Below are 25,386 nucleotides of genomic sequence, written 5' to 3' on the forward strand. Positions count from 1 at the left end.
AGGCTTGATTATCAGACTTCTATTCTCCCACTGTCCTGAAACCTGATTTAGAAGACATATTTGAGCTAATACCCCATAACTGGAAGAGCTATTAGCCGATTCATAAATGAGGAATCTCTGTGGCTTCTACAAAGTCCCAGGATGGTGAAGTGCCAGGCTGAGGAAGAGTTAACTGAGCCAGGTACCCTTGTGTGAAATACAAAAACATTCCTGGAAGGCCTCCAATTAAAATATTCCTATAATCACCATCATCACCACTCCAAACATTTTCTCATTTGATTTCCTACTAATTCAGGCTCTTTTGCCTTGAATTCAAAACCCTCATAATTTACCATTTCTCGCCTTCTCATATGGCTTTCCTCCATGAACTAAGAAGTCAACAAATTTAGTACTTATCATGCACTGGCTCCAGTCAGGTTGGACTTAGACTCACAGTTATGGTCCCATCTTCTTTTACCTAGAAGCCTCCTTTCCTCCCCTTTTGTCTAGCAAACTGTTGCCATTGTTAAGGCCAAACTCAAAGGCCACTTCCGTCCTCTAGAGTCTTCAGGGATTCTCCTCCAAAAGGAGGTTCCTCAATTCTCCCCTGTGGCTTCGTTTTAAAGTTGTCTAAAGCACTTATGTAACATTCTGTATTCTCATTATGTTTGTGTTTCATCTCCCCTCACTGCCATCTGTACTCAGGCCAGCATCCTCATCTTTCACTTAAAATCCTAGACTCTGCCCTTCCTGAGCTGGTCTCCTCTCATCTCCAGCTGTTTTGCCAGTCTATACACAGCACTTCACTCACCTTCCCAGTTCCCCTTTATGTACCATCCTCCTTTATTGGAATAGAAGTTTCTTGAGGGCAGACTGCCCTGCTTGTGTATTTCCAGCACTTTCCCAGTACCTTTAAGAAATGCTTTATTTACTTAAGCTATTATTGCCTTTTTTCTCAGTCATGTCCAACTCTTCATGATGCCATGTGTGGTTTTCTTAGCAAAGATAATGGAGCAGTTTGCCATTTCTTTCTTCAGCTCATTTTATAGATAAATGAGGCAAACAGGGTTAAGGGGAGAGCAGGTTCTCAGTCCTTCTATGCCTTTGAAGTGTGGGGTGGTTAGGGGCAATACAGTCCCTCTGAGCTGTTATGATTTTTAACAAAGTAAAGAGATTAAGGCACATTGAAAGCAGAACTTTCCTATTAAATATCACACAATTAATAAGCCATATTTGAACTCAGATCTTCATTCTACCTTCTGCACCACCTAGCTATCGTTTTAGTTAAGGCCTTAATATTTGTTGAATAAATAAAGTGAATGAACAAAAATACAGGTATCTAATGAAGGTCAAAATGGTTTTCTAAACATCAAGCAATTCCCCTAGTCATCATAAAAATATATTTAGAACCCTAATTAATCCAGTTATTAATTACTCTCTGCCCACCACTCCAGATCAGAACATCTAGGATCTATGGCCTGGGCTCTAGCAGGAGCAAGGAAATGACAGATGGAGGCAGTTATTTGCTAACAAAGTCCAGGGTTATCTGAGATGCCCCAGGCTCCCTGACAATTGAAACTCCAATTAGTGCAGAAAAGGCTAAAGTTGAAACAATTTGGCTCCCAGAAGGATGCTGGGCTCAGACTAATGAGAACGGAAACACTGAAAGGGAAATCCCAGCCCAAGGCCCTCCCCACCCCAGGGAGGAGACTGAATTGTGAAACAGCCCAAAAAGACTGAGCTTTGCCCGAGGGCAGCATGGACACCTGGGGGTCGCAGTCCTGAGGAGCCTTTGAGGTACGGGGTGATTAGGGGCAATGCAGTTGCTCTCCAAGCTGCTGGGAATTTAACAAAGTCAAGAAGAATTTAAGGAAACATGGAAAGCAGAACTTTCTATGGGAGACTTGGCAGAGGAGAGACCCTCTTTGCCTAAGGCCCTGCCACTGTGACCTTCCCAGAGTGTTTCTCTGTGGCTCCCATTTTCCTCATCTGTAAAATGGATTAAATCATCCCTAAGGTTCCTTCTATCAGCTCTGATCTAAGATCCTGGGGTTTAACTGAAAATTAAGGGCCCAGGTCCCCTCTAGCTGCCCCCCCCGGGGTTCCACAGAGGCTGGGGGTGTGACTCCGACCTCTCAGGGTCCCCAGGGAGGAGGCTCCTGCTCTCCAGTTAGCCCCTCGTGGGAGCAGGCTGTTTGCTGAACAGATCTCTGAGAGGAAGGGAGGAGATTTGCCCTAAATGAATGTGCAGGAGACAATGGAAGCTCCAGAGGAAGGATTACAAAATCATTATGGTTTATATGATGATTGATCACTTCTGTCGGGAGAGCATCATCCTGGAATAGCGATAAACAGTAGCAATGAGGAGTGGACAGAGCAGATAACAGCCAAGGCCCAAGCTTCTCCAAGAGCTCATTTGCCTATGATTTGCATCTCATCTGCATATCACCAGTGTAGATTTCACATCAGGGAGCCCCTCGGCCCCAGGTTTCCCTGGGACTCCCCTTTTGTTCCAAGATCACCCGTTTCCAGAAATTCTTGCCCACCACCCACACTGACCCTCCCTCTGCCTGGTTCCCTTCTCTCCCAGCAGCCCCTCCCGTGTGTCTGCAGACTGGCCCGGTGTGGACACAGCCTTTGTCCCGCAGCGACCCCGTCAACCCCCTCAGGCAGGGCCCGTTTCCACGCCCCGGGCGGGAGCCCAGGGGGCCCTCAGTGGGCATTGGCCTGCACTCGGCTCAGGTAGAAGGCTCGGGAAACCTCTCGGTAGGCGTTTCGGAGCAGGACGTAGGGAAAGCAGGACTCCAGCATGTCCAGGGTAAGGAAGGAGGACTCCTCCACCACCTGAAAGAGGCCGGGGAAGAGAGAGCCTGAGGCCAGAAGGCATTGCCCCGGGCCCTTTGCCCCTCCCCCCCCCCAACACATGCACCACATGTAGCTTCCTCAACTGATTCTCCTGTGGCTTGAAGTCACCAGCCTCACCCAGCAGTCAGCTTCCTCTGGACAAGCTCCATCTTACTGAGGTGACGCATAAAGCGGGGTTCACAGAACCCCTCACTGCAGTCTGAGCAGGGCAGACTACACCACTGACACTATCCCTCCTGCCCACTCCAGAACCTTCTATAGCTCCCTACTGCCTCTAGGATAAAATTCCAAATCCTTTGTCTCACCTTCCATCTTTCCAGACTGGTCCCATGCATGAATCATGACTCAGTTTTCTAAAGAAGCAGACCTCCTGTTCCCTACTTAGCAGTCTATCTCCTAACTCCCTGACTTTGCACAAACTTGCCTACCCCCAGGGATAGAGTGGATAGAGAGCTAGCCTCAAAGCCAGGAGGGTCTGAGTTCAAATCCTGTCTCCAACAGACCCTGAATTTTCCTAAATTGCAGAGAAAGTGTCACCCTGCATTGGCAAAATAAGTTACCTTATGTGGGCCAATGAAACCATAGGCCCAAAGTGCTTTACTTCTACAAGTCTGATAACCCTTCTTCCCCTTCTCCCACCCAAATCAAGTATGAGTTTCATGAGGGCAGGCACTCTTTGTGCACTTTTCCCATTGCTGAACAGGGTGCTTAACAGAAACTTAAATATTTGTCTGATAAAATTGAAGACAGAGACAGGAATTATGTCCTAGTTCTAAGTTCAGAGGTGACTAGGTAAGGTGGTCTCTCTCCATTCTCCCTAAGAAATTTTCTGCCCTCCTCCATCTGGGCTAGATAAATGGAGGCCAAAAGAAGGAAAAGGGCCCAAGTAACCTAAACAATACTGCAGGTTTTCAGTCCACAAGCTCCAAAAGCTTCTAACTTCCAGTGGGAGCTGGACTAGTGGGAAGGGTGGACACAGGAAATATAATGCTTTAAGAAAGTGAGGAATCAGTACCTGTGGGTGAAGAGTGGGGAGGGAAATGAGACAGAGACCAAGAGAGGACGGGGAACTCAGAGAGGGAAACAGAGAGAGAAAGGAAAAGGAGGAGAAAAAGAAAGAGGAGCAGAAGGAGAATGAAAGAGAGAAACAAAAAGAAAGGAGGAAGGGGGGATGAATCAAAGAAACAGAGAGAGTAAGAAGAGAGAGAAAAAGGAGAGAAAAGGAAGAAATAGAGTAGAACCAATCCTCAAGATACCTCAGGCCCTCCCTACTGGGCCCAATCTCCTCCCTTTTTCAATGTGGAGTTTGGGGAGCTATGAGGATATTGCAGGGAAGAAAGGGACATGATTAATTAGTCTAATTAAAATCTGGCATGCTGAGATAGGCCCCATAGTTAAGTTGAGTAGCACCATAGATCAAGACGCCCAAGAAGGCTTGGGTGGATATGGGTAAAGCCAGACTGGTAGGAAGGAATAGAATTGCCTGTGCTGATCCAGAGACAGACTCTCCTCTCTTAAGAAACCAGGGGTTTCATGTATAATAGACCACATTGGCAGTCTGATGAAACCTAAAGATCCCTTCTCCAAATAATCTTTTTTAAAATTCATAAGTAAAGGAAACACTAAATTTCAACAAGAGATTGGTGAAATTAAAATTTTAATTTTTCTCCAACCTATTTACAGATACCCTGAAATCTACCCATGGATTCCTTGGGGGGCTGGGATCCCAGGTTTAAAATCTCTGCTCGAGAGAGACTGTCTTGATTCACTCTGGGTTATAGGAGAGAATCCCATCTCTGTCAGCCTCCCCTATATGATCAATGTCTTAGATGTTTTTATTATCCCCATTTTACAATTAAGGAAAATGAGACAAATGGAGGTTACTTGTCTAAGATCAGATAGCTAATAAGGGCTAAGGCTATATTTGAATTCAGGTTCTCCTGACTCCGGGTCCAGGACTCTATCCATTATATCATCCAACTGAGCCTAGGCCAATGTGTACCCTAGGAGGGGTTTTGAAAGAAAAGATTCCTCTCTTTCCATTAGTCAGGGACTATCTTGCCTTTGAGTTCTAGCTACCACATGGTACTACAACTCTCGTTTTGGAGCTGGGAAGATAATGGTGAGAGAAGAGGATCATCTTTCCTATTTAAGAAACAGCAAGAGAGAGAAACTTCACGATGCCTATTCTAGCATGTATATGGCACTTCTCTAATGTTCCTTGTTTCTTACACAAACACCCTTCTATTCCCCTAAGCAGGGGCAGGTAGGAGAAAAATGGGCTGTAAAATTGAACCAATAAGGGTTTGGATTGCAAGGAGAGTTTCTCAATTGGCAGTAACTAAAGACAAGGAGGGAAGCTAGTTCAGCGTTTTCCTAGGAAACCTTCGTGGGATAAAAGGAGAGAACTGACCTTCCTGGAGGCACAAAGAATCTCTAGAGGTCCTGCCATTCTTCATACTTTGACCTCCCTTATTATTTCTGCTCATTACTATAACAGCTCATTCTGTTTAATTTTGAGGGGAGGCAATAGGGGTTAAGCGATTCATCCAGGATCACAAGGTCATAGAACTAGTAAGTGTCTGAGGCTGGATTTGAACTTGGGTCCTCATGGCTCCAGGGGTGGTGTCCTATCCCCTGCCTCACCCAGGCACTAATGAAAAAGTTCTTAATGTATGACCAAAGTCCCAACCCTGGCTCTGTCACTTGCTACCTATATGACCCCTTGATTTTTCCTGGCCTCAGTTTCTCATGAGGAAGTTGGACTGAATGATTTCTGGGCTCAAAACCTATCATTCATTTTGATGTAGTAATAAAAAATATTATCCCCAATTAAATATTGACCCCTCAAGGGCTCCAGGCAGAGAGAAAAGAGCTAGACCTCTGCCTTATCCTTCTAGACCATTGCATTCCATCTGAGATCTATTCCTGGATCAAGCAGGACAGCAGGGGTCAGGAGAAGTGCCCAGATTCCACATCTGAGACAGAGTCCAAGGGGAATAGGGAAATAGTCCAAAGTTTGAGGCAACTTGAGATGTTTTCCAAAGTCAAGAATTCAGCCTCCTGCTTCTCTAGTTATTTACAACTTTAGCGTTGAGATATTGCATTTCAATTGATTTGCTTAAGCTCACCCCTCCACCACCACCATCTTTACCAAATCAGAAGTCCAGACTCCTCTCATTACAGGACTGGTCTCTCTGTCTCCGTCCAGAGAAACCTGGTTTTCCTTACTTTCCCAAATAGGAAAATCACAGTGGTGCTTGTGAAGGGGATGACAAAGAAAAGACCTTCTGCTATCTCCAGTCTTCACAGAAGTAGAAACCAAATTTCTAAAAGAATGAGCAATTTTATGGGATTTCTTGACCCCATACCAATTTCAAATACAACTAAATTTCTCCTTTTATCTCCAACACTCAACCTCCCATCTACAATCAATCCAATCAACAAACATTTACTTCTTTGGGGGCTCTTGGTCAAACCTTGCTCAGTGGCCTGAGTCATGAGCTCAATGGGCACTGGTAATAAGACTGCTGGGGGCTTCCTGGGATAACTAGGTTGCAGAGAAAGCTATCAGGAATCAGACTAGTGAAGTATATACATGAACATACATCTTTGTAGAACAGCAGTGTGAAGAACAAGACCTAAATGTCTCTGCCAAGAAACTAAAGCTTCCTCTCTCTGCCTGCCACCTTCTAACTCGTTAGGGTCATGGGTGAAGTAGAGATGGGGAGAGGATCTTGGTAACCCCTGACCAGACCAACCTAACAAACTTGTAATATCCCCATAATTGGGAGGAAGCACACAATAGTTAGAAAGATATGGTTCTAATATTTAAGAACTTTCCACAAGAAAGAAAACTAAGGGAGAGAACATAAAAACGTTTCCTCTAGCAGTAGTTTGGTTGTTGAGTTGGTCACGGTTGTGCCTTATTCTCTATCACCTCATTTAGGGTTTCTTGGCCAGGATGCCAGAATGGTTTGCCATTTTCTTCTCAAGCTTTTTTTATAGATGAGGAAACTGAGGCAAAAAACTGGTTAAGTGACTTGCATGGGGGAGCTGGTATCTGAGGTGAGTTTGACCTCAGGTCTTCCAGACACCAAGCCCTGAACTCTATCTACTTTGCCATCTATCTGTCTTCATTTTACTAGTAGAGCTAATAGATTAAAAAAAAAAAAAAAAAAAAAAACAGCAAAAGTATCCTTGATTAGGACAGGGTGAGCCACACAGTGAAACAAGAGGATCCAGCTAGGAAGGAGACCAGAAGGACCTCCCATCCCTCTTCTACAGGAAAGTTTCCCCAAACTTCTCTAGTTGATCACTGCCTAAATGTTGGACTTTAAATTCCTAAAGGGCAGAAATGGGTCTACAGAATTTCCTTTGAATAGCCTAGTCAAAAAATAAAACAAACAAATAATGTTTGTCTAAGTCAATGGTAAATTCAGGGAGGGTATATATAACAAGGATCAAAAGGTCCTTCAGCTGAGATCAGATTATTTACTATCTGTGTGATTTGGACTACATATCAAACCTCTCTCCCTCCAAGTCTGTGTTTACTATCTGTAAAACAAAGGAAGAGTTGGACTAGCCTGGCTCTAAGGTCTTTACAACTTAAAAATGATAGATTATGGACACCACACCCATCCCTGCAGACCCACCAACCCAAGTCAACTGACCACTCACCAAGCGCATGAGCAAAGAAATAGACTCTCGGTTCTTAGACTTCAGTTTATCCACCTCCTGTCCCAGCTGGAGAAGACTGACAGAGGCCACCTGTGTGGGCAGAGAATGGGGAGACAGGAGAGGAAGAATATTCAGAGGCAGCAGAAAGAATAGGGGAAATCCAGAACCAGAGTTCAAATCCTGGGTGACCTGGAGCAAGGAACAAAAATACATCTTGTATTATATTGCCTACCTCACAGATCTGTTGTGAGGATTTAAGAACACAAATGTAAAGAACTTTATAAGATATGTAAATTAAAAGTATTTTGAGGGAGAGAGGACAGGGACAGGCATCCCAGATGGAATTAGGTCTGGAAACTTCCTGAAAACTCATGATGGAGGCTAGGCGCCCTCAAGATCAAAGAATCAGGATCACTCCATTGAAAGAATCTGGGTCTTTCTGGCCACTTTAACTTCAGTTACCAATGTAAGTGCCCCCTTAAAAGATCTAGAGACTGAGAAAGGAACTGATAAGAACGAAAACTTAAGGATTAGTGGCTAACTGTCCCATAGTGCCTTCTATTGCTCAAGCTTCTAGACACAGTTGCTGCAAAGCCAGCACTGAGGAGATAGAGACGTGGACCTAATCCATGTAATCTTGTTATTCCCCTTCTGTCATCTTTTTAATAGTTGCTTTTCCTGCTAACATCTAGACTGCAGATGATGGAGAGGGAGGGCCATCTCCAGGGATCCTGAACTATATCTGGCCACTGGATCCCGATGGCTCTGAAGGGGAAAATGGGGCAGGTGACCTTGCACAGCCCTCCCTCACTGAAATCCAATTCACTTGCATGTTGTGGCACTACCTCCCTGGTGTTGTGAATGAAGGACAAACAAGATGATGGAGAGACACATGATGGACTGAATCCTAAGCTAAGGGTTTTGGGTTTGTATTTACCTAATTAAGGAATGAAGTAAAACAAGTAAAGGAGAGCACCCCAAGGAAAACAGCAATGTAAAGAATGATAACAGCTCATTTTATAGCATCCTAAATGTTTTCCAATTCCTTTACTTACAACAACTCTCTAAGGCAGGCATCAACAAATATTATTATCTCCATTTTTTTATTAAAACTTTTTACTTTCAAAACATCTACATGGATAATTTTTCAATATCCTTGCAAAATCTTGTGTTTCCCCTCCTTCCCTCCATCCCCCTCCCCTGCATGGCAAGTAATCCAATATATGTTATCCGTGTTAAAATATGTCAAATCCAATGTATGTAAACATATTCATACAATTGTCTTGCTGGACAAGAAAAATTAGATAAAAAAGGAAAAAATGAGTAAGAAAACAACATGCAAGAGAACAATAACAAAAAGTAAAAACGCTATGTTGTGATCCACTCTTATTATGTCCATTTTACGAATGAGGAAACTGTTGAGATTAAGGGATTTGCCCATGACTTAATAAATGGTTACTGACTTAAAACTAAATGATCATGGTTGGTGTCAGATTTGAGATTAAAAATCTCCTGCCCTATCCAGGGAGGACCTATCTCAAATCCCTAGGAATTCATGGCAATCTCCACTACCACCACCACTACTCTGAGGTTATTTAGAAAGATATTTCTAGATGTCACTTAACCTTTGTTTGCCTTACTTTCCTTATCTGTCAAATGGGAAAAAGAATGTTTTCAGAACCTCTGTTCCAGAATTGTTGCAACTTTAAAGCAATTTATAATAATAAACACCTTAAAGTTTACAGTTTTTTACATATATTACCTCATTTGATCCTCCCAACAAGCCAGTGAGATAGGCGCTATTATTATCCCCATTTTATAGATGAGGAAACTGAGACTGACAGAGATTAAGTTACTTACTCGGGGTCCTATAGCTACTAAGTGGATGAAGCAGGTCCAGAGGTCAGATCTTCTCAACTCCAAGCGCTGACCCCTCTATTTATTAATGTGCATAACCATGAGAGTTATTTCTGCTTCATATATTCTAGGTAGAGTAAGGACCCCATAATTTTACATCTTTTTATCTTGATCCCTAGCAAAATGCTTACACACAGTAGGCAATGAATTAGTATTTTATGAATCACTATTGCATGGAAGGATCCAGTCCCTGACATCTAACCCTGACATCTTTTACAGGGAATATTCCCTTGCTCTAGAAGAGTAGCATGATTCCTAAGGATTTCCCCGCCACAATGTAAAAAGGCCTCAGACCCTCTAAGCTCTCCAGTCCAGAAGGCTACCTCTCAAAGAACCGAGCATCACAGGATCCAGGCAAAAGATGGACAATCGTCTCTAAGACATGCTGTAAAAGGGATTCCTGTCTAGGAAAGAATGTGGAATGAGATAACCCCAGAGGTCACTTATAACTCTCAGATGCTGTGAATTCAATGTAGACTATAAACAGACCTGTTCTGTGTTATATCAAAAGCAAAACTAGGCCTGAAAGATGAGTTACAAGGGGGCATCATGCAGTTCCATTTAAGGAAGAACATGCTAGCAATTAAAGTTGTTGTTGTTTTTTAATTCAATGGGCTGCTTTGTGAGGTAATAAGTTGCCCACCACTAGAAGTATTTGAGCAGAAACTGGATGAGAAATATTGCATGGAGGAATTTCCTACAGGAAAATTAGACTCTTAAGGTCCTTTCAGAATCTTAATAGTTCATGAAACCAGTTCCAGGGGCAGTATGAAGTAAGAGAGAAAAACATCAGGCATAGAGTCTGACATTTACTAGCTAGGTTACCCTAGGACAAATGAGTTTCTCTCTTTGTACCCATTTCCTCATCTGAAAAATGGGTTTGATAATACTTAAAGTGCTTCCTTTTGTTGTAAAACAACAACAACAACAACACTAAAAAAATATGAGTTATTATCTATTATTGTACCCCAGATATTATTCTGTTCCCCCCCAGAGGAGCTGAATAAAAACAGTATAGTAGGGCAGGAAGCCTGGGGAGGGGGGCTAAGCTTCTTTTCCCTTCCCACTACTCACCACCAGAAACTCCTTGAGGTGAGTCTCGATGTTCTTGTTATGAATAGTAAACAGGGCAGCAGACACCTGAATGATGGCTTTGGTCAGGCAGTGAATGTTGTTGTTGTAGCCTGAGGAGTTGGGAAGGGAGAAATGAAAGGGCCACTGGACAGTCAGACAATTCACACAGGGCCCATCCAATGACTTCTGAGCAGGCCCCTCTCCCCCAGCGTCCCTGACCCCAAGCGCTCATCCCAGCCCAGAGCCTGTGGGGATGAGAGAAGGGTTAATTTTCTGAGTTTTAAACATGCCCTGAATTTCACAAGCTTCCCTTCTTTAGTTGGATTAGAACAGAGCTTTCTCCCCCAGTCATCTCCATGACCAGCCTTTCTAAAACCCCCGTGATCCTCTTCTTTCTTACCATCCTTCTCTATGCTGTAGAAAGAAGAGGAGTCTGTGGCTAGGAGAGGGATGGAGACTGCAAGGAAGATCAGGAGCAGGCAGGCTACTTTGTACTCCTCCTCAGGAGATGAGGTGTCTAAGAGAAACATCAGGGTGGGGGGGAGGAAAAGTCTGTGGCCTAGTGGACAGACCACTGGCTCTGGAACTGAAAGATAAGGCTTCAGATCTCAGTTCTGCTCCTCACTGCCTTTGTGGCCTGAGCTATGTCACTTCACTTCAAGAGATCTGCTAATGAAAAATGAGACTCAGACCAGTGGAGACTTAGTTTCCTCCTCTGTGAAAGAGAGACAATATTCTCATGGTCCCTACTTCATAAGGTTAGAGGGAAGAGCTGGGTTGAGGGATAGGGTTATGGGTACAAAGGCAGAGAACTGGTTATGGACAGTTCGAGGGAAAGGGAAGGGTTGACAACACTGAGGAAAGTGGGTGGGTCTGAGGTTCAAGTCCCTTCTGGGTATGTGTGTTTTCACAGATTGTGCTAAATATAGAAAATTCATGAAGAAATATAGGAATAAAGTAGAGTAAAAGCACTATAGTTCAGTCTGTGGGTGGGTGGGTGGGAGAGCCATTACTTAAGTGAATGTGTCTGAGTAAGCAGGCATTGGGAGGCCCAGGCTCACCATGGAAAAAATACAAGAATGCTAGGAGTCTGCAAAACAATTTAGCACTTCATTATATACAAACTTGTGCTATTCTATCGTATTTTATATACTAATCTTGCCTCCTCAACTAGACTGTAATGTTCTGGAGGGAAGGTTCCAAGTTGTATGCCATAATTGAAAATTGTGGAATAACTGACCTAGAGAAGTTATTTGTATCCCCCTTGTTGAGGGTAGAGTCTGCCCTTATCCAGGCAAAGAAGAAATCGTTCTCCTCTATCCCCACCAAGGTACAGACCATATTTTTACCTGCTTTCAGGTTGGCAATGGCAGCCACCAGGGCAGGGTCGATGTCACAGCACACACCTGCAGCAGAGGCCAGCTCAAAGACACTCATGGTCACCTAGAAGAAAGGAAATGAAATGAGTGTCCTGGAAGGGGTGCTCAGGGAGAGGATAGGATGTATGCTTAGCAAAAGCTCCCAAGACTCATTTTCTATAACCTCTGATTTCTCATGCATCATTTTTCACTGAAGCTTTGTCTTGATTGTCTTCTCATCACGATTCCCAAGCACCAGAGAAATTAAAAGGCAAGTTCCTTAATCTGGTATTTAAGACCTCCTACATTTCTTACTATGACCTCTTCTTTCTGGTCAGAATGATTATCATTTTACTATCTAGCCCCCGCTCTGTCCTGGACATTGCTTCCCCTGTTCTTGCCCCTTTGTTCAGAATCCCTACCCCAAATGCCCTTCATTGGCATCAATCTCAATTATTTCCATCTTCCACCTTGGGTAAAACATCCTTAACTACCCCTTTCCAACCTTCTCTCCCACCACCAAATTCCTATAATGTTTACTCTCTCCACTATTCATATGGAACTTATTATATACTTTATTTTGCTTTGTCAGGCATTAGTCTTGTCTCCTTGTCCTAAAGGCAGCTAGGTAGATATGGTGAACAAAGCATTGGGCCTAAAATCAGGAAGCCCTGAGTTCAAATCCAGCCTCAGATATTTACTAACTGTGTGATGCTGATCAAGTCACTCAGTCTGCCTCAGTTTCCCCAACTCCAAAATGAAAATAATAATAGCACCTTCCTCCCAAGATTGTGTTGAGAGTCAAATGAGGTATATAAAGAGCAAAGTGCCAGCTCATAGTAGGCACTTAATAAGTATTTGTCCCTTTTTCTTTCTTCCTTTTCCCAACTAGATCATATACTTCTTTGTTTTATCTCCAATTCCTAAAACAGTGATGAGCTGCAATTACCCCAAAACTCAGTATAATTTCAGATCTTAAATAAAAATTTAGAGATGCTACAGGCTTATAGTATGCACTTAATACTTATAGAATCATTGGATTTTAGAAATGGAAGCAACCTTAAAGGTTGTAGAGATAGTATGGTATAGTGGAATGCTATGTCTGGAGTTAAAGTACCTGATTTCGAATCCAGACTGCCATTTCTGCCTGTGTGATCTCCAGCAAATCACTTAACTTCTCTGTGCCTCAATTTCCTAATTCAAAGAACTTCAACTCTATGATCTTACATAGTCTAAATTCCCACTTAATATGTTAGTTCCTTATATTTCTCTGATTCCGATAGTCATACAGCCTTTACATGAACATTACAAGAGCTCACTACTTTTCAATGCAGCCCAGTCTTCTGTTGGACAGGTTTAATTGTTAGAATGCTCTTGCAAATATTTAACCCAAATCTTCCTTTTTCTCCAAAGGGCAGAAGAAGAATCATGAAAAAGAACAGTGAATAAGTTGATTCCAGAGAGTCCCTCTATCCCCAATATCTCTATATAGGGCTAGAGACACATTTTGAAATATTTCCAATATGAAAGGGGTTTTTTCTAAAGAAATCATCTTCCTACCTTTCCCAAAGCAATAGTCCCCTGTTACCCCAGCCCTCCAAAAGTAATAGCCAGAGCCTCTAACATAAGCATCCATCTCTTCTCCAAGCTTCATCTACTCATTTCCATGGGAAGCTTTGCTCAGAGCTCAGTGCTGCCTGGGAGAGATCAGCTTGTCAAATTCCTGACAGACTGGTGCAGCCCAACCTGGCCATCAGCAGCTGCCAAAAAATGAAGGCTCCCCTGATAAGAAGCTGCCCTTCACTACAAAACCAGACAGCAATTGGGATGAGAGGGCCTTGGGGAGGGCTTCTCATCCAACTCCCCACTTCCAAATAGCCTATATCCTCCTCGGTAGAAAACAAGTTTCTTTTTCTCAAATACCTTCAAGAGAATATTTCATAAGCCCAATTACATTTTTCTTGAGGAAAGCTCATCTAGTCAAGGAGCTAGCAATCTTGGAGAGGAGGGGGCAGGAAAGACTATCCGAGTGCATATTCTTAGAATTTTTATCCTCTTTGAAAAAATTTTTTCAATGAATATCAGAGAGACTTTGCACCAATTTCATTTCTATTGGATATATTTGTACATATATATATGTATACATCCATATGTATGTATGTGTATACACATATAATATATACACATTATATACCCATGATTATATATAACCATATGTATATACCTATGTGCATATTGTTGTTTTTCAATTGTGGAGATATGTCCAACTCTTTGGGATCCTGTAGATTGTACTGTCCATGAGGTTTTTTGGCAAAGATACTGAAATGGTTTGTCATCTCCTTCTCCAGTGGATTAAGGCATAAATTAAGTGACTTGCTCAGAGTCCCACAGCTAGTAAGTATATGAGGCTAGATTTGAATTCAGGTTTTCTTTACTACAGGCCTCAGTGCTCTATCTACCAAGCCATTTAACTATTGTTCCATATATATAATCATAACACTTTATTTTAAAACTACAAGATAATATAACACACTAAAAGAAATAGATGATAAATTACTGATTGTCCCTAAAAGACCATTGCTACAGGACTCCTCTATAGGTCAGGAACCGGTAGGGACCTTGAAGAGCTCCTAAATCCTTCTCACATTAATACATCAGTAAAATAAGTTAATCATACTAGCTAATTGCTAACATAAAATAGTAAATACATGTTCTTGGGGGGATGGAGTTTAGAACAGGGATAGAGTGAATAGAAGGAGAAAAGAGACATGGCAGCACGGATACATTAACAAGGCAAATGATGAAGGAAGGGTTATTCAAATAAAGTACGCCAGTAAAAATAAGATCTCTAGGTCTCAGACAAACTAATTATAAGTACAGAACTTCAGATGTGTGCCATCTTCTGGTTGTTGACCTCTGGTCTGGTCCAACACTTTTTTAGGAAGGAGAAAACTGAAATCTAAGAAAATGAAATCCCCATTCTTGCTTCAACACTCTTAGTCAAAAAATTCTTCTAACATGTAGTTTCAGTTATTTCTCCTGCCATATAATCCCACTACTTCTTGGAGAAAACTCTTCCCTTTGCCATCATACTATACTTCTCTAAATATTCTAACGATTATCAAGAAAAAAGTAGTCAAGGAATCTCAAACTTCCCCTTGTTGAGTCAACTGCCCCCCAGGGAGGGTGATAGGCTCTGCTGCTCCAGTATGTATGGTTCTTGCTTCCAGAAGACCCACCCACTCCCTATGCTCCCTACCCCAAGCACACTAACCTACTCCAAGGTACTTAGAAGAGGACCTCAGTTGAGACCTGACCACAAGCATGACACATAAGTTAAGGAAAGAACTAAGTAAGCATAGGGTTGTGGGTTGGGTTTAGAGCATAAATGATTATTTAATCTATTTCCTATCATTAGCAGTAAAAGAGAGAAAGATTCTTCTCACCAGGATTCACTGGGGGAAGTTAATTGGAGGGAAGGTGGGATGAAGGGAACAGGAAAAAAGCCCCAGCATAGTTCAAGAGTTTGTTGTTTCATTACAAACAGTTTTTTAGAGAGGTTGGCTGCATGACATTTTCTCCCTCCTGGTACTGCATGAGAGAGAGTCAGAAGCTGGTAAGGGAAGCTTGTAAAAGTCTTAGAAAAAGATTAGGGAGGAGCCAGAGAACTAGGGAACTTCTAAGGGCTGAAGGGATGTAACAGAAATAGAAAATTCTGTCTCATTGAAAAAGTGCCCAAGCCCTTGATTCAAAAGTAGTAGGGACTCATTTGTATTTGTTCAATATATCATTTGCATTCTGTTCATTTCAGATGGAAAGACATAAGATAACTCTAGCCTCTGCTCCCTACAATGTTCTCATAGTCCCTACTCTCTCCTTAAAGTGTCATTCAAAGCATTATTCTCCTCGGAACCCAGGAATGTTCTGGTTTGCAGCCTGGAAAAAAAATCATGCACAGGTCAAAAGTCACTACCATACCTTTATATCTGTATCTGGAGTGACAAAATCCTTCAAGCACTCAATAGGGCCCATGAGGAATGGGCAGTGGGAAGAGAAAACCTGGAGGAAGAGAGAGAAAAAAGATCACAGAGGTCTTAATGGGCTGGCCAGTGGCTACAGAAGGGTAAAGGAGGTCTTGAATCAAGCCAGAAGACCCCATCATTAAGGGCTGTGAGAAAAGCTTGCTCAGTGGGGATATTTATTAATCCAGGGGCAATCCTCCTATATGCACTGGCTAAAAAAAAAAAAACACAATTATATGTATATATACACATTATATACAAGTTTTCTTTGATGTTGGTATCAGTATAAAATTATTATTATAATCATGAAAACATTATTCATTTAGTGCAGAGTTCTGCACTTCTGCCTTTCTCTGATGCACACTGTAGAGTTAGCAGCCCTCTTCTAAGGACCAGACCAGCTCAGTTCAGAGGTTCAGCCACCCAAAAGCTGGCCACCAAGGGGCAAATTTTTGGCTATTTCAACTCATGAAACAGCTTCTGACACCTCAAAAGGGTTAGAGCTGTCCTCTGGGATGACACAACAGATTCCTGAAGCACTGGACTAATGTCACAATATGAGAGATGTCCCCAGCTCCATATTTCCCCTGTTCCTAGGGCTTTCTCTCAAGATCCTGTGTTCCTTTCCTCCGAGTTCTCTGTGATGTGCTAGCTGACCTCCCTTTCCCTTTACCTCTCACCTCTGGGCCCACCCCAAAGCTCACCTCTCGGAGGCCCTCTTGAGCCATGGCCCTAAAGCTGAGGATGACCCCAATTATAGTCATTCGTTTCAACACATTCTCAGCTCCTAGGAAGGAAAGGAAAATTAGGAGAAGGAACTCTGCCTGTCAGGGGCACAGGAATCACGCTAAACTTTCCAGCCCCAATCCCACTCCCTCAGGGAACCCACCTTTCACATTGCTAAAGAAGTGGGCAGCAGCTCATTGCCTCGTAGTATAACCCCACATAAAGCGTTCCTAACTGACCTCCCGACCCCAGTGGTAAGAAAGGAGACAAACAAGGATGCTGGACCACTTAAGGAAAGGGGAGGAAACTTACCTGTCAGCTGGGGCAGCAGAGAGGCCATGAGCTCTGGCTTGCTGAAGTTGGATCTAATCTGTACCAGCACATCCATGTTTTCTACTACCAGCTTCTACAATTCCAGGAGCAAGACACCCGTGGATTCAGAACTCAGAGAGGAAGAGAAGCTTACCGTCCAGGTTCTCCTACCCAGCCAGGAATCCTGTTTCTCCTCCAGGCATCTGGACTATCTCCCTCCTGGGGACACCCACCCACTAGTAATACCTTCAGTTCCACAATCTGGGACGTCACGTGCCACATCAGGTTCTCACTTAGAAACTTCATTCCATAGGGTCCTAGGAGCTCAGCCAAAGCCCGCATCTCTGGGCAAAGAGAAGTCAGTTAGGACACCTCCAAGTGGGGCGCAAATGCAAGTACAAGTGGGGCAAGTTCTGGTCCAAAAGCCTATAGGGGAATTCACTCTGTGCCCAAAAGGACTTTATTACCCCAGACATGGATTTCAAGGTATAGAGAGGGATGAATGAGGTTTAGGGTAAAGCCGAATTCACTCATAAGTTTTTCCAAGCCCAACCAAGAAATAGCTGGGTTTTTAAGACAGGCTAAAGAGAGCATTCTTTCTAGAGGAATAGCCTCTTAAGGATTTTTGGATGGCTTCCAAACAGTAGTGTCAAACTGAAACGGAAACTATTCACTAAACTGTACATAAAGATCCTGATGGCAACAAATCAATCTAGAAAACCACATACTGAAATTATCTATGTTCTACTAAATTTTGTTTTTATTTTATTAAATACTTCCCAATTACATTATAATCTAGTTTAGGCAGCACTTGGGAGTAATTGTTAAACTGTAATCTGGAAATTTTGCTTTAAAGTATATGAATCAATCTAAAAGCACTTGAGAAGTACCTACTGTGTGCCTGTCACTGTGCTAGGAGTATTGGGAATATCCCAATCCTTTCTTTAAGTAATGACTATATAGCCAATAAGATTTTGTATATGCTTAAATTCAAAAAGCAATGTAGAGCAATAAAAATGATAATAGCTGACTTCGTGTATCACTTTGTAGAACACTTTACATATGTTAATATATACAGATGTTAATAGACACTGTATACAAAGCTAGAAGAAGACCTGGAAGAAGTTTCCCTTGATATATATTAACTATGTGACTCTGGGCTAGTTATTTAAATTCTCAGTGTGCCCAGGCAACTTTCATAAAGTTTCTTTTTTAATAGTCTGTTAACAATTAAATTTGTTTTAATATAAAGGTGCCTAAGATCTACATGGATCTTTCTCTTTTGCTTTAGGAAGTTTGTTTTAGACAAAAAGTTATAAGTACTATTACTCAAAGCCCCTAGTCAGGAAAATTCTAACATTTAGGCAGGGGTTTGATTACCTAACTAACTTCCCTGCCTAGTTTTTTATATCCATCTCTAGTTATCCCCTGCTTATCATTGTAGTTGAGGCAAGATTCAAGAAATTGGAATGTTTGGGTAACAAGAGGCAGATCCTGTTACAGGATATGTGGAGGTACCTTCCAGTTAGGGGATGAGGTGGGGATAAGGAGGGGAACATTTGTAACAAAAAGTTATGCAAGGATCAATGTTGGAAAAATTACCCATGCATATGCTTTGGAAGGAAGGAAGGAAGGAAGGAAGGAAGGAAGGAAGGAAGGAAGGAAGGAAGGAAGGAAGGAAGGAAGGAAGGAAAGAAGGAAGGAAGGAAGGAAGACAGGCAGGGGAGAAGAAGTAGGAGGAAAGAATAGATCTTTTACTGAAACTCCCTTAGTCCTTGAGTAGGTGGACACAACTGGTAGCATCAGCCCAAATTGCCTACTGAAAGAGATTTCTCAGTTCAATTGCCCTCCTCGATACTTCCCTTTTCTGTCACAGCTCACACCTATCTACCATCTCTCCTTTTGCTGCTTGCCCCTGACCTGCCTTTTTCTAAGCGAGTTCCACATAAGCCCAATCCTTGCTACTTATACATAGTCGGAATCCCTTTTTGGTCCTGAAATCACTCATTCTTTTCATCCAAGCACTTCAAGGAAAGCTGATTCAAGGAAACGTACAGGTCCTGGGCATCCTCAGTTCTCACTATCAAGAGCTATCAAGAAGTGGTTTTTGTTTTCTTTTACAAAAAAAAGTCATTATTTTAAGTAAGATAACACAATAAATTATAGAGAAGGTGCTGACAGGAATAAGTAGAGAAAATCTCTCACTCAATGGGGGCTCCCCACAATGAAGGAATCATGTTTTTTTTTTCCTTAAACCTGGACCTGTAATTTCATTGGTGGATAAACCTCCCTGTACCAGTACAGATCAGCACCTGCTCTTCAACTTATAGAATTGCTTTTATTCAGTAAAAACATAGATGGAAAAATAGAAACACAGAGAATTTAAGTTATTTGTCCAGAGTCCCACAGCCAGTAAGTACTAGAGGCAGCACTTGAACCCAGGACTTCGGTATTCCAAGACCAGCCATCAATGCACTAATGCAGGCTGGAGAGAAGCAAGGTCCTGCCATGTGGGAGAGTGATAAAGAAACCACACTGATAAGCAGAGACAGTAAGGAGGCAGAAGTACACATCCAGACTTTTTTGAGACCCCTCAGGAAGTGGGAAAGAGGAACCTACATGGAGACAGAAAAGGGGAAAGGTCACATCATCATCCCACTCCTGCCCCCTACCTCCAAGCAAGGTTGCTTAGGGTTAAAACTTGAAAGAAAGCAGATTGTTTATGTGTCATTTCAGGCGAAGAAAAATAAAAGTTAGATTGCTTATCAGCTGGCACCTGTCCTTTTAGCTATCATAATGGCCTCAGAACTTTCATAAGGGAGAATGGCATTCTTCCCTCCTTCCCCTTACCTTCTTTCTCCCTCTCTGTGTCTCTACCTTTTCCTTCTCTTTCTATCAATTTCCTCCCTTCTCCCCCTACCTCTTTCTCTCATCTCCCTTTCTCTGCCTCCCCAAACACACACTAGGTCCCTGGTTAAGGCCCTAAAATCTCTCTAACAAACTCCCACCCCCCGCACTCAGTCCCTAGTCCCCCAGCCTTTAACAAGGCTTATCAGAATAAGCAATGCATTTGGAATCAGAAGGTAACCCAAGTCCACTTCCCAATTCTGCCACTAGCTGTGTGACCATGGGACCAGTCACAAATTCTCAGCTTCTTTTTTCCTATCTAAAAGATAGGGGTTGTAACACTTAAAGAGACCTGGATCCCAGGCTTATTGTAAGAAAGCACCTGGTATATCTGAAAGGATAATATAAATGTGATTATTATATTACTTTAAGAATTTAAGAAAGTTAATAAAATTAAGTAATTTTGTTAATTTTCTTAAATTCTTATTATATATATTATATATTGTAATATATATTGTGACTTCATCACTGTAGGAAGCTTGGGGTGAGAAACTCCCTCTCCCCAGGCAGATCACAACACTTTTTATAACTTAACTTCTCAGATAATTATCTTGAACTGTGAAAAAACAGAAGTAGAACTTGAACCTGGACCTTTCCTGACTGAGGCAAGGTCTTATTTATTAATTATAGCTATTGAGTCTCAATCACTAATAATAAGAGAATGTCCTTCTTTGAGCTACAAAAATTCTGCTTGACTTTCAGCCCATTCCCTCATGTTCTGCTCTCCATTTAAATAAAGTCATTTGTCTTGTGGAATAAAGCTATCCAGAGACTAGAATGCTGCTACTCTTTTCGCTTTTTTCCTTATTATCTTGTCTTATTATCCCCCAAGCCAGCTGTCTCTAAGCTGCACTCATTTTGGAGCTCCTATTCACAATTTCCCTCATCCTTCTGAGATTGGAAAGAGAGGGAATGGAAAGAGGTAGAGTTGTTCTAAAATGATTCCCCGGGAATAAAGAATGTGTAGAATGAAGACAGGAAAAGTAACTAGAATGGGAAGGAATATCTAGAATGAGACCCAAAGAGGAAAGAACATCATGGTACAGGAGCAGGAGCACCAGTACTGGAATCAGAGGATCTGAATTACAATCCCAGCTCTTCCTCACCATCTGTATATGAGCAAGTCTCTTCCTTTCTCTGAACCACGGATGCCTCGTCTCTAAAATGAGGGCGTTCGACTACTTGACTTCTAATTCCTTCCAACTTTGACAGTACAGTCTGGGATGAGATTCTCACAAGTCGGGCCCAACCTCCCAGGTACTGAAGCTCACCTGAAATATCAGAGAATTCTTCAGCACTGAAGCTCTGCTCCCCTTCCCTGGGGATGCTGATGAAGGCCTGCATGGCTGGAGAGAGAATGATAGTCCCACTGCTGGCTTGTCTCAGAAGGCTCTCCAGGTACCTGTAAGTGCAGCCAAGACAGCGAAGAGGGGACTGAGAGGAGGTAGAGGAAGGTGCTCTGCGTCCACCTCAAACCAATCAGCCTGTACACACTGCTCCTGGGGGGAAACTTGGCTGAGATGGGGGAAGGAAGAGGTCAGGATTCCACAAAACCAGAATAGATTGTACAGCCTTCTAATTAACAACTCAAGCTGCCAACTCAAAAAATAATTGTCTCTAATTTGCAAGCCACTTTGCTTCTCTCTTGTATGACAATCATTTTGTGTCAAAATGCAAGGACTTTCCTAGCTCTTTCCTTTTTGTCCCAGTAACCCCCCTCTCCCCTCCCCAAACTTGCTCTGTCAGGCTTTGTGGATTCATCTGAGTTGAGAGAACTGAGTAGGAGGGACTCCTTTCTCAGACTGAATGGCATCAATTAGAATACTAACTTCAGACTCTAGGAAGTAAGGGAACAGGCATTTATTGGGTACCTACTATTATATTATCCATAATATAATTATGTTATAACTACTATAATATCTCAGTTGATCCTTTCAACAGCTGTGGGAGGTAGGTGCTGCTGTTGGCCTTGGTTTACAGCTGAAAGAAATGAGACTAATGGAGGCTAAGGGATCTGTCCAGATTCACACAGGTAAGTGTCTTCGGCTCCATTTGAACTCAGGTTTTCATAACTCAAGGACTAAGAGTCTGTACGATGCTCCTGTTAGCTGCCAAGGCGCACAGGATGCCCAGCTATACAAACTTCATATCCAGGCCCAGAAAAAAGCCCCAGGAACGCTACATCCGGGCTCCAAATCCCCCGCTCCTCACAGGAGACAACTAGGAAGAATGGAAAGAGCCCCAGTTCAAAGCCTGCCTCTGCCACTTAGTATCTGATCTCGGGAGATTCTTCCCTTCTTTGGCCGCAGGTTCTTCGTCTGTAATGTACCGGGCTGCAGGCTCTTTCCTGCCCCTTCCATTTCCAGACCCTGTGACACTCCTCCCTTTGCTTCTGATGAAATGGAGAGGAATCTAAGTCACGGAGGCAGCCTTTCTCACCGGCTCCCCTGCAGGCCCTATCTCCGTACCCTATGGCTGGGATCTGAATCCCGCATTCACCCCAGTCTCTGTCCCCACATTCTGCCCCCACACACACCTGTATGCACCCACGGCCATGCCATGATGGGGGCTCCTGAAAGGTGTCTGTCTCAGCTGATTCTTGATCAAGAGCGCCACCCAGTGGCCTCACCTGTGCAAGTTCCTCCAAAACTCTGGGGTAAGGGGAATTGTCCTTTGGGAAGAGTCCTTCTCTCTGAGAGAACCTCCCCTGGAGTGGGAATAACCTTCAAGGAGCTCGTGATGAGGCCCGGGAAATGGGGGCCGCTTGTTTGGAGGGAGGCGACGGTAACCCCAAAGGGAAAGGATGGAATGGATCGGGCACAGGGGGGAGAGAGTCGGACTTGGAGTCCAAAGACATGGATTCACCTTCTTGCTCGTTCACGGGCTGGAAGAACAGCCACCTCTTTTGTTTAAGGTTTTGTTTAAACCCCTCAAGCTCTCCGGCTTTCTTAGCTCCCGTTTCCTCACCAGCAGAAGGAGGGGTTGAGTCAGGTGAGTTCTGAGGTCTCTTCCAATTAAACCAGGCCCCAAGTCAGAGCGGGGCTTCCCCAACCGAGCCAGAGTGAGAAGGATTAAGGAGGAAAGAGCCAAAGGAGAGCTTACCAGTTGGTATAGAGAGTGGTGATGGTCTGCTCCCCCGAGGAGTCCAGCGGCTGCGTCTGCTGCAGGAGAGCGTTCCGGATGACCCGAGAAACGTCCACACCCAACAACTGGGTCAGTGACTGAATGAAGCCGATGTAAGCCTTGACCCCCGCCAGCACTTCGGAGGGCCTGGCAATCTCCTGGGTGGTGGCATTGTAACCAGCCAGCCACACAACGGCTCTGTGGGAAAACGGCCGAGGGACAAGAGCTCTGGGAGCCCCGTTTTCCAGCCCAGGCCCCCACCGTGGCCTTCCCTTCTTGTGCTTTCCTTAGTCTCAAAGGAAGAACTAGTCACCCCCCCCCAGAAATGCTGGGGTTTCATGCGGTGAGATCCGCATGATCTCGGAGTGGGAGCATTGCTTCCTAAAAGCAGGTTTTTGAGGACATGAAGTAGAGAACATCAGGCCTTAGTTCCTTCAGAGTTGGGATGGGAAATGACTAAAATTGGGAATCCAGGAAATTGGGGTGGGGAGAAGCCGAGAAAAGGAAAGATCTTAAAGACAATTTTATATACTTTGGTTTCTCCTATGGCCAAATCTATAGACAGAATCCATCCATACCAGAGTTCGTGGGGGCTAGGCTTGGGGTAGGAAGGAGATCAGAAAATCCTTCAGGGAATTTATTAAGTCACTCACATAGATATTGGCACTGGGAAAAGCAATTAGCCTTTAATTACACATAGAATTTCCCAAAACAAATCTTTATTACCAAACTGCCTTCTTCCTGACCATGAGCAACCTTCTTTCCAAGGCGCCAGGGAAAATATATTGTTTGTCATAGCTTCTTTACAACATAATTAGGAAGATAAAAGCTATGACATCCACTATCATCACCACAAAATAAATATGTATGAAATATATCCCTAAATCAAACAGAGATGATCTGGGGATTATTATTTTGGATTATTCAGGCTATTTATACTAGAATGCTTCTCTCCCTCAGCATGGAGATCTAACGAATGTATACTCCATTCTAAAAATAAGGGTCCTCTCTGTTTTCTGGGGATGAGGAGAGCACAATACCTGTTGAGCCGTTCTTCCAGATGGCTGCTGAGATACTCGGAAGGGAAGATAGTGTGCTCAAACACAGAGAGACTATGCACATGGTTCATGGTCAGAGCCAACTCCGTCAAGGTCAAGTGCAACTTGTCCATGCTGAGAGAAATTGATTAAGAGTAAGGATCAAGTTGGACCAGATCAGGAACCTGAAGCTTCAGATTGAACTTTCTCCTCTATCTGACCCACCCATATTCCCCCCACAAAATCAGCTCCTCCCAGCTCAGGGAGATTAAAGGGACTCTTCAACTTCACATCCTCTAGGGATTTTCAACCAAGGGTATGCTATCATCCTCTCCACATGGTCCACTATGAAATTCCATGGCTCTACATGTGCTGATACATGGCACAAAGAGGTTGAATTAGAAGACTTCTAAAAGACCTCAGCAGCTCTAAAACCCCATGGCTTCCTGATCCTATGAACAGATCCATGCAATGCTAGTAGAAATGCATAAAAGGCAAAAGACAGGTTTAGGTCCTTTTAATCAATCAACTTTGGGGTCATAACCAACCTAGGTTTTATCGTTGACTTCTTACTCTTAATCCCTCCCTCACAGGCAATCAATTACTAAATTCTGCAATATTTTCCTCTACAATTCTCGGCTATGTTCCCTACTTTACAGTTATATAATCTCCACTCTAGTTCACTTCTCACCTGGACTATTGAAGTAGCTTTTTAATCGACCCCTCTGCCCTAAGTTTCTTCCATTCTCTACAAAGCTGCCAAAGTAGCACAGGTTTCACCGTGTCATCTCCCTAATCAATGAACTCCAAGAGCTCCCAATTACTATCAGGATAAAGTATTCTTTTTGGCACTTAAAGCTCTTCATAAGTCTTATAGGAACTGAGGCAAAGTGAAGTGCGCAGAACCAGGAGAAGGTTGCTATAGTAATAGCAATATTGGAACAACGAATTAGCTATTCCATTCAAGACAATGATCCAATACATTGCTGGGGGGGAGGAGAAGGAGAGAAGGGGATCTATAATGAAAAATGCCCTTCACTTCCAGAGAGAGACCTGATGAACTCCAAATGCAAATTGAAGCACACTTTTTTCACGCTAATTTTTGGGGGAGAGAAACAGTTCCTTTTGTAACATAGCAAATATGGAAATGTTTTGCATAACTTCACATGTATAACCAATACCACATTGCTTGCCTTCTTAAAGAGAGGGGAGGGATAGGAAGGAGAGAATTTGCATCTCAATTTTTTTAAACGAGTGATACATTTTTAAATGTAATTAGGAAATATTTAATGAAATAAAAATATTTTTAATAAAACATTTCTATTTTTCTAGTTCTTACACATTACTCCTCTCCATATATTCTACAGTATAGCCTTGCTAACCTTC

General features: G+C 42.9%; 1 protein-coding gene across 3 annotated transcripts in view; it reads right to left on the bottom strand.

The window, feature by feature from the left end:
• Window positions 1–886: 886 nt before the first annotated feature.
• Window positions 887–25,386, bottom strand: part of NCKAP1L (NCK associated protein 1 like) — a 59,969-nt gene continuing 35,469 nt past the window's right edge. For all 3 annotated transcript variants that reach the window (XM_023505389.2, XM_003772324.4, XM_023505388.2), the window contains exons 22-33: window positions 24,004–24,135; window positions 22,943–23,161; window positions 21,112–21,242; window positions 17,180–17,277; window positions 16,934–17,027; window positions 16,600–16,682; window positions 15,852–15,932; window positions 11,865–11,958; window positions 10,916–11,032; window positions 10,516–10,625; window positions 7,525–7,614; window positions 887–2,823 (exon numbers count right to left, since the gene is read on the bottom strand). In XM_023505389.2, the coding sequence (XP_023361157.1) occupies window positions 2,692–2,823; window positions 7,525–7,614; window positions 10,516–10,625; window positions 10,916–11,032; window positions 11,865–11,958; window positions 15,852–15,932; window positions 16,600–16,682; window positions 16,934–17,027; window positions 17,180–17,277; window positions 21,112–21,242; window positions 22,943–23,161; window positions 24,004–24,135 (1,381 nt within the window). In that variant the 3' untranslated portion in view covers window positions 887–2,691. The remainder of the gene's footprint in view (window positions 2,824–7,524; window positions 7,615–10,515; window positions 10,626–10,915; window positions 11,033–11,864; window positions 11,959–15,851; window positions 15,933–16,599; window positions 16,683–16,933; window positions 17,028–17,179; window positions 17,278–21,111; window positions 21,243–22,942; window positions 23,162–24,003; window positions 24,136–25,386) is intronic.

Source organism: Sarcophilus harrisii, chromosome 5 (genome assembly GCF_902635505.1).
Source record: "Sarcophilus harrisii chromosome 5, mSarHar1.11, whole genome shotgun sequence".
NCBI lineage: Eukaryota > Metazoa > Chordata > Mammalia > Dasyuromorphia > Dasyuridae > Sarcophilus > Sarcophilus harrisii.